At 46.1% G+C, this 10,000-nt stretch overlaps 1 protein-coding gene across 2 annotated transcripts in view; it reads right to left on the bottom strand.

Annotated features, from left to right (window-relative positions):
- The window catches only part of gprc5ba (G protein-coupled receptor, class C, group 5, member Ba), a 28,556-nt gene extending 23,449 nt beyond the window's left edge, over positions 1 to 5,107 (bottom strand). The window contains exon 1 of one of the 2 annotated variants that reach the window (XM_042081806.1): positions 3,856 to 5,107. Coding sequence is in view for 1 of the 2 variants with exons in the window: in XM_042081805.1 (XP_041937739.1) it covers positions 2,499 to 2,564 (66 nt within the window). In the remaining variant the exon portion in view is untranslated. Of the gene's footprint in view, positions 1 to 2,498; positions 2,621 to 3,855 lie in introns of those variants that run through there. The other variant, XM_042081805.1, reaches the window with a different exon arrangement.
- Positions 5,108 to 10,000: the final 4,893 nt, after the last annotated feature.

The raw sequence follows: 10,000 nt of genomic DNA, 5'->3' as shown, positions 1-10,000 counted from the left end.
ATGAATAGCACCTAGAGTAGACACACAGATGCCTAAAGGAAGTACTGTACAAACACTGATCAGGATCCATTCAGTACATTGAACCCAGGGCTTGCTATAACAGGGTTGATCTGGTTACGATCGATTCAGTACATTGAACCCAGGGCTTGCTATAACAGGGTTGATCTGGTCACGATCCATTCAGTACATTGAACCCAGGGCTTGCTATAACAGGGTTGATCTTGTCACGATCGATTCAGTACATTGAACCCAGGGCTTGCTATAACAGGGTTGATCTTGTCACGATCGATTTAGTACATTGAACCCAGGGCTTGCTATAACAGGGTTGATCTTGTCACGATCGATTCAGTAGAATTATCCTACAGCTGACTATAACAGGGTTGATCTGGTCACGATCAATTCAATAGAATGAACCTGCTGCTTACTAGCCTGGGGATATCCATACCCCAGAGGCTATGAACCCCACTTCCAATGTCCCTAAAACAATCTGACATGGACATGTATTTCTTTAAAAACCTTCGTATACAAGATTGCTACACTTCTGAAACAATAGGGTAAGAGTTAATGCACCAATTACAGTTTAATTTCACTGCTAATTACACCCCTGCTGGAAGCCGTAAGTCAGTGAACCTTTTCCAGAACCACTCCCACTCTCAATTACAATTGAGAAGATCTGCGTGCTAATCAGGCTAACTGCTTACTATAACAGGGCTGATCTGGTCACGATCGATTCAATGGAATGAACCCAGGGCTGACTATAACAGGGCTGATCTGGTCACGATCAATTCAATGGAATGAACCCAGGGCTAACTATATACCAGGGCTGAGAAATTATAAAGAATTTCAGAAGTTAATGAGCGAATGAGGATGAAGTGGACTAAAGAAGGTGATTAGTAGATCTAGTCAGAAACAGGATGTGACTATAAACCAAAATAATTTCAGTTAGCACACAGTAGGCTAAATGGCTACTCAGTAGGGTGACCAGACGTCCCAAAAAATTCGGGACAGTCCCGATATCCAAGCAGTTGTCCCGAATCCCGAATCCTGCCCTAATTGTCCCGAAAATTATATTCAATCAGAATACTGAGTAGTTATTTTATGATAAACATTAAAATGTCCGTAGAGAGGTTGAGTCGACTGCACGCAGCCCCCGACGGCAGCTAAGTGTCTGGATGCAGCCCCGGCTACTTTGTTTCTTTTTTGACGTTCTATAATTAGGCGCGAATATGCACTGATTTTAGCTCATTTTCATTCATTCCTTGACATGGCTGATGTACCGGAACCCCAACACGCCGCTAAAAAGCAAAAGCGTCTATGCAGGTACCGGGAGGAGTGGGTGGGGAGGTACCCGTGGATTGACAAAGCCTTAAGCGACGAGATGAAAGCATTCTGCAAAGTGTGTAGAAGAGAGTTTGGTGTTTCTCACGGAGGGGAGGCGTCATGTGTGCAAAAAAAATACGTTCGGCCTAATGTCCGATGTCGTTTTAACATAGCCTAATCTACTTAATCTAACAATTATTTTGTATTCTTACTTAATGTCCCATAGTTTTGGCAAGGCTTGTTATTAGCGTTAGGATATTATCCTTATTCAGAAAGGTCTGATTTGCACTGTTACGCAGTCATTGTTTTTTTTTTTTTTTTACAATGACTGTATTGTGAGGCAGAATTGATGTTTGAATGAAAATGTGTTTTGATACAGGTTTGAAAATCATGTGTGTCAGTGTGATGAATGAGAGATTCCCAGCCAGCATCAGGGCCACATCAGAGCCAGATCAAGCCCACATCAGGGCCACATCAGGGCCCTGTTACTCTCCACCCAAGCGGTCAGTCCCATTCACCCTTCAGCATGGGAGTTTTGAACAATACAGCAAAAAGATTCTGTTCTGCAACAATGTAAGGTTCTAAAATTCCATGTTCAATTCAATGAACCCAGATATTCTTTAGAACGTTCAGGTTCCAGTATTCTCGTCACATGGGTGTGACGGTACCAGCTGATGGGCCAATCCTCAACTGGTAATGCTAACATTAAACTAGAACAAAAAGGGTGACGCTAACAATAACTAGAACAATAATCAGATGAATGAACAATATACAAGATCAGAATCCAACAAACTTTAGAAGTCAGATTAATGAGCAATATTCCTCAGTGTTGCTTTATGCTTATCAGACTGGACGTCGATATCGTTATTGTTACGGATCTCTTTACAGTAACAGTTCTGGGTGTGGTGGTGGATGGACCGTGAGTTTGTGTGTTGTGTGTGTGTGTGTGTGTGTGCGTGTGTGTGTGTGTGTGTGCGTGCGTTCGCGTGTGTGTGTGTGTGTCCACTCTTGGTAAGCATGCCCATCCTTGTTCCTACAGACCTCTCCAAAACCCTTTCTCCATTTCCTGAGCAAAACACACACACACATACACACACACACATACATACACAGACAGACACACAGACAGACACACACACACACACACACACACACATAGACACACACACACACACAACCTCTCCAAAACCCTTTCGCTGTTTCCTGAGCTGTGCTGCCCATTTCCGGAGCTTCCTGTGTTCCATGACGACTGAGGGGCATCCAGAGCAGCATGATGTTCTAGTGAACTCTTCTTGCTCTACACCTCCATGGTCCTCCTGGTACACACACACACGCACACAGACACACACACACACACACACAGACCTCCATGTTTCTGGTCCTATACCTGCCTATACCTCTGTCTGCATTCCATAGGATCTGACCAGTTCAGTTCAGTGTGTGTTAGTGTGTGTGTGTGTGTGTGTGTGTGTGTGTGTGCGTGTCTGGCGTGTGTGTGTGTGTGCAGCTCAAGGGACACACACTGTAGATCACACTCTAAATTAGGAGCATGGCATCATACCTGACATTTCAGCACTGAGGCAACAGCCCTGTTTACAGTCTACAGGCCTACTGAGCAACAAAGCAGAACACACACACACACTGACACACACACGCTCACACACACATGCTCACTTATACACACACACACACACACACCACACACACACATAGGTCTGTGTGGACACTACACAAACACCACCACACCGTACACACCAATCACACAAACACTACACACACTCACAGCACACACACACACACACACACACACACACATGCATACAGTGCACATTGCACACAGCACAGAGAAGCCTCCATGTTGATTTCCCATCCCAATCTGACAGCCACACGCGCTCCCTCACTGACTACCGTGGTGTTAGTGTGCACGTTCCGTTAAAAACAGGTCTTGGACACGCGCTCCCTTACTGACTACCGTGATGTAAGTGTGCACGTTCCGTTAAAAACAGTTCTTGGACAGGCGCTCCCTCACTGACCACCGTGGTGTTAGTGTGCTCGTTCCGTTAAAAACGGCTCTTGGACACGCACTGACCGAGGACATATGCATGTATGCCGGAGGTCAGACCCGCGATCCCAACGCACGAGGAGCCCGCATTAAAAACACTGCTGGCAGCTGCCCTCCGGAGCGCGTACGGCCCGCCACTGGCGCGAGTCCGGTGCGCGGTGAGCTGCGTTAGTATACACTGTTCTCCGGTTCTCCGCTCTCTGCCAAGACGGACTGAAATATTTAGACGCGCATCTGCTGCGGCAGCATCCCCAAGTCACCGTCCGCCGCACAAAACTGGACATATTATAAAACCCATCCAGAATACGTAACACACTCGCGATTTAACTGAGGGCCGTGCCACTGCAGCTCGCTCGCGCCTGTACACACATGACGAGCACACATCAGCACACTCACACACCCATCATAATTTTGCAATACACACACTCACTCTGCTATTGATACCCAGCTGTGTATGTGTGCGCGAGACCTACCTTGAACGATGTAAACAAATCTGATGGAAACGACTGCAGAATGCACGTGTCACGTGTTTTCAGGGGTGAACCAAGAAAATGTCACATTTCGAACCGTCTCCCGCCGCGGAGCCTGGTAGTTCCCCACTCCATTCACGTAGTGTCGGCGTAGCAACTCACGCTCTCCGAGCAGTTTACTTCGTGCCGATGTTTGGTGAAACCCCGGGGAGCGAGATAGTCTCCTGATTCTTCGGGTACACTGGCTCACGAGTCGGTGGGAAGTCTTATCGGAGGTGGCAGAATCGGGTTATTGTCTTCGTTTCTCCCGAATCCTTTGTTCAGTCGTGCGTTTGGGGAGCTGCTCCGTCTGATCATAAATTAATGACACCGAACATAAATAAATCAAAGTGTCGAAGCCTGCACGAGCCTCCAAATAATATAGCAATCTCTGGGTTCCTCCAAAAACCGATGGATGTGGACTGTTCCGTTATCCCCGGTCACAACACATCAGCCTCCGTCAGTCTGAGGAAATTTGGCACGGTTGTGGTCCCCCTAATTTGCGTGGTGTTAACGTTAATCTCTCTCGGCACGTCCGGGGATCATGGCAATATCAGAGCGCAGACACACTCCTCACGCGCTCAACGGCGTTCTTGCGCTGACTCTCCTCCGCGAGCCACTGTCAGGGCTCGCACAGCAACGGGCTGTCTTGCTCTCCAGTCGTCTCTTTTGTCCGCGGACCTTCTCGCTGCTCTTCGCAGTCTGGAAATCACCCACTTCCCTTAACGCCCTTAAAACTCATTACCTGACAACCTACTACAGGAACAACTGTTCCCACGTAGGCCTGGCCGAACTCCCTCTCCGTCCTCTGAGCGCTCTGTCGGTCGTTGGGTCGTACCCTCACGCTTCAGCCGGGGCAACGATGAGCTCCGTGTTTCTCTTCTGCTTGAACACGCGCGTCCTCAGCTGTTCCATTCGATCAGTCTGAAGAGGCGTGCGCTGCTGACGTAGCTCCCGCCCGTGGCTGTGGCTGACTGTGGCGGAGCGTGCGCCTCTCAACCCTAATTCCAGGCCCGAGCGGCGCTTTCTGGAATGGAATATTCAAGCGAGAGGGACCCAGCGCACGCTGAAGACGACCATTCACGCCAGCGGCATAAAAACGCATACAGCACGAGGACACGGAGCATTGTTTTCTTCCACAAGGGCCGCAAACAATGGCGTTTCACAGACTTAATCTGGTGTTGTCTGTCACGCCGTCTGTCCCTGAATGACGCTATGCATGGAAGGCCAGGCAGAATGCATGACTTAGAATAGACCAGCACTCAACGGGATGCTTAATAATCTGTGATTTTCACTCTGGGCTGGCATTAACCCCCCCCCCCCCCCCAACTCTCTCTCTCTCACACACACTCTCTTTCTCATACTCTCTCTCCACTCCCCCCTCTGTATCTCTCTCTCTCTCACACACACATACTCTTTCTTTTACACACACTCTCTCTCCACCCCCCCCCCCTCTATGTCTCTCTTTCACACACACACACACTCTCTCTCTCTCTCTCACACACACACACACACTCTCATACACTCTTGTATACCATATTGCCCCCCCGCTAGTATAGATCTCCGTCTGTGTTGTAGAGAGTGAAGTCCAGACGTCCAAGCAGGGACATATACATGCATGAGTTTGCCCACATCAGCCTGACTGTGTGTGTGTGTGTGTGTGTATGTCTGTGTGTGTGTGTGTCTGTGTGTGTGTGTGTCTGTGTGTGTGTATGTCTGTGTGTGTGTGTATGTCTGTGTGTGTCTGTCTGTGTGTGTGTGTGTGTGTCTGTGTGTGTGTATGTCTGTGTGTGTGTGTGTCTGTGTGTGTGTATATGTCTGTGTGTGTCTGTCTGTGTGTGTGTATGTCTGTGTGTGCGTGTATGTCTGTGTGTGTCTGTCTGTGTGTGTGTGTAATCTGTAGGTGCAGTCCGACAGAGTGATGTTTTGACGGGGGGAGGGGTAAAAGAGATTGGGGTGACATGAAGACACCCCCCCCACACACACACACACACACCATCAGAGAGGCTCTGCAGATTCCCCCCCCAGGATTAATGTCAGATCTTTCTAACTAATGCATGCAATGCTACACACACACACGCAGACACACACACACACATACATACATCATACATACATGCACTCGAACAAGAGTTGTGTTTGTTTGTTCATTTGTGTGTGTGTGTGTGTGTGTGTGTAGGTGGATTTTCTGTTTATGTCAAGTTGTCATGACAAAGACATCCTCTGGTAATGTTATCCTATTTGTTATCCTATAATGTCAACTTGTCTGAATAAGGACACTCCAAACAAATTTAATGTCAAGTTGTTATGACAAATACATCTTCAGGCAATGTTATCCTAGTTAATGTCAAGTTGTCATTACAAAGACATCCCAAACATATTTAATGTCAACTTGTCATGACCAAGACAACTTCTGGTAATGTCACTTTGATTAATGTCAAGTTGTCATAATCAAGACAACCCAAACAATGTCAACTTGTCATGACAAAAACATTCCATGACACTTAATGACAGAATTCATAAACATTTATGACATGTTTATGACAGTGTCATGTCACTCTTATGTCGACACTGTCAAGTAAAGTATTACCAAAATGAACATAAGAAATATACAAAGCAAGGAGTCAAAGCCTGTCTGTCTGTCTGCCTGCCTGTCTGTCTGCCTGTCTGGCTGCCTGTCTATCTGTCTGTCTTCATGAACTTCACACCTGTGAGCTGTGTGAGTAGAGTAGATTACCCATCGTCATGGTTACCTGCTGTGGGCTGGAGGTTTCTCACCTGACGTCTCTTGGCACCGTTGCATCTCACCTGGTGAGTGTGTCTGTGTGTGTGTGTGTGTCTGTGTGTGTGTGTGTGTGAATGTGTGTGTGTGTATGTGTGTGCGTGTGTGCACCTGGTCATCGCCAACCTGCTGCTGCCTCATCTGGGACACACACACACACACACACACACACACACACACGTACATGCACAGACACGGATCTTAAAGCCTCTGATTTCGCTAGCCTACATGTTGAGTTGCCATGACGTCCAGCAGTCATCCTGTTTCCACACACTCACTCACTGTATATGTGTGTGTGTGTGTGTGTGTGTGTGTGTGTGTGTGTGTGTGTGTGTGTGTGTGTGTGTGTGTGTATGAGAGAGAGAGAGTGTGTGTTTGTATGTTGTGTGTGTGTGTGTGTGTGTGTGTTTAAAAGAGCCAGAGAGAGAGACAGAGAGAATATGTGTGTGTGTATCAGGCAGGAAGCTGAACTATCGCAGCATGCAGATGGGGATACACCAACTCATCTCATTTGAAGAATGAGCACACGCACAAACACACAAACAAACAACAACACACAAACAAACAACTCATTTCATTTGAAGAATGACACTTATAAGCACACGCACAAACACACAAACACACAACAACACACAAACAAACAACTCATTTCATTTGAAGAATGACACTTATAAGCACACGCACAAACACACAAACAAACAACAACACACAAACAAACAACTCATTTCATTTGAAGAATGACACTTATAAGCACACGCACAAACACACAAACAAACAACTCATTTCATTTGAAGAATGACACTTATAAGCACACGCACAAACACACAAACAAACAACTCATTTCATTTGAAGAATGACACTTATAAGCACACGCACAAACACACAAACAAACAACTCATTTCATTTTAAGAATGACACCTAAAGAAACACACACACACACACACACACACACACACACACAACAAGGAAACAAACAACTCATCTAATTTTAAGAATGACACCTATAGAAGCATACACACACACACAGACACATGAACAAACAAACACATGTACTTACAGGATACACCTGAGCACCTGATACCCATACACACACACACACGCACATTTGAACATTTTCACACACTGACACACACACACACATACACACAGACACACACACATTTTAACATTTTCACACACTGACACACACACACACACACACACACACAGGGTTGAGCTTGAATGGACAAAAAGTGGACAGAGAGATGCCCCCCCAAAATACACACATACACTTACACAAACACACACACACACACACACAAATACACTTACACAAACACACACACACACACACATGGAGTCTGCACTTTTTCTGGGTTGAGTCTCTCCTGGGTTTTACCTGCAGTAATTGTGTGTGTGTGTGTGTGTGTGTGTCTGTCTGATCTCTGAGGTAATTAAGGAGAGAAGCTAATCTGCTACTCTGTCTGGCTTCCCAGGGCCTCATCTCCACAGTGACTTAAGCCCCTCCCCCTGACGCTGCTTGCTCATGCTGCACCTGCAGAGGTTGTGACTCCTTAGGAGCCTAAGCCAATGTTGCGACACACACACACACACACACACACAGGAATATGGTCCATGTATGATTGGTTCATTCGTTTTTTCCATTTAAAACCAACAATCAAAAACGAAAATGCATATATCTGTTTCTAAAACCAAAAAGAAAAACATGGATAACGAGTCGTTTTTTTTTTTCATTTTCTTTTGTTTTGTTTACATTGTTTGTTTACATTGTTTGTTTACATTGTTTGCCAGAACACAATTGGCATGACCTGGAAGTCGCCGTTGTCCTCAAATAGAAAGCATAGCCTGCAACGTTAATTTAGCTAATTCTCTTTATTTTTCGGGAGTCAGTTAGTTTACTGATCAAATGTTGTTTAATAACTATGTCCACATGTACTGGGGTTTAAAAACGGAGATTGTTCCTTCATATTGCAAAATAATTCCATCCATACGGATACGCAAAAATAGCTGTTGACTCGAAAATAAAGAGAATTGGGTAAATTAATGTTGTAGGATAGGCCTATGCTTTCTATTGGAGGACAACGGTGACTTCCTGGTCACACCAATTGTGTTCAGGCAAGTAAACAATCAAAAGAGGAATGTTAGAGCTTTCATTATCCAATTTGAGCTCGTTATCGTTAGAGCTTGTCTTGTTATCCAATTTGTCCATTTTCGTTTTGAGTAGAAAATCTGAAAATGAAAAAACGACTCGTTATTCGTGTTTTTCCTTTTGGTTTTAGATGCGGATATGGAAAAAAAAGGCATTTTAGTTTTTTGATTGTTTTTAAATGGAATAACAAATGAACGAATCATACACGGACCGAATATCACTATCAAACAGATTTATGCATCAGATTTATGCATGAACTGTCATGCACACACACACACCCATTCACGGAAGACGTCTTTGAGAGAGAGAGAAAGTCTGGGTATTCCTGAAAAGCTCTTGAAGTCAGTGTGTGTGTGTGTGTGTGTGCCCTTGCTAATCCATGCTCTTCTTTTAATCTAAGATCTCAGGGCAGCATATTCTTCAGATTTGGGTCCTGCCTGCCTTTTCCTGTGTGTGTGTGTGTGTGTGTGTGTGTGTAGTGTGTGTGTGTGTGTGTGTGAGTGTGAGTGTGTGAATGTGAGTGTGTGTGAGTGTGTGTGTGTGTGTGTGACAGCTGCACCCCCCTACTGTGACTTGCCCCCAAAATGAGTTGGGGATTACTGGTGACTAACCCCCCCCCCCTCTCTTGCTCTCACTCCACACACACTCTCCCTCCCTCACCCACACACACACACATACGCACATGCACACACGTGCCACCTGATTCTGGAGCATACTGTAACTGTATCAGCTGCTCTTAAACCCAAACCTGAACTCTAATCAGCTGCTCTTACTCTCTATCTCCACTGTCCTCCACCAACGTTTTCTCTCTTTCTATCCCTCTCTCTCTCTCTCTTTTTCTATCCCTCTCTCTCTCTTTCCCTCTCTCTCCTTTTTTCTTTCCCTCTATCTCTCTTTCTTTCTTTCTTAGTCTCCCTCTCTCTCAGAGTTCAAATTACCATTATGACAATGGGGTGGGGGGGGGGGGGGGTGGGTCAGCTGTGAGTGTCTGGTCTTGGGTGGGGGGGGGGGGGGGGGGGGGTCAGCTGTGAGTGTCTGGTCTTGGGTGGGGGGTCTTATGGTGGGGGGGTCTTGGGTGGGGGGTCTTATGGGGGATATTGTGAAATTCTGGCTCCAGGTTGACCAGGGCAGAAATGCAAGCACCCCCCCCCCCCCCCCCCCCAGGCTGTTGCAGTCCT

Source organism: Alosa sapidissima, chromosome 24 (assembly GCF_018492685.1).
Source record: "Alosa sapidissima isolate fAloSap1 chromosome 24, fAloSap1.pri, whole genome shotgun sequence".
Lineage (NCBI taxonomy): Eukaryota > Metazoa > Chordata > Actinopteri > Clupeiformes > Clupeidae > Alosa > Alosa sapidissima.
Note: the sequence above shows the minus strand (reverse complement) of the source record. Positions and strands in the feature narration are given on the sequence as shown.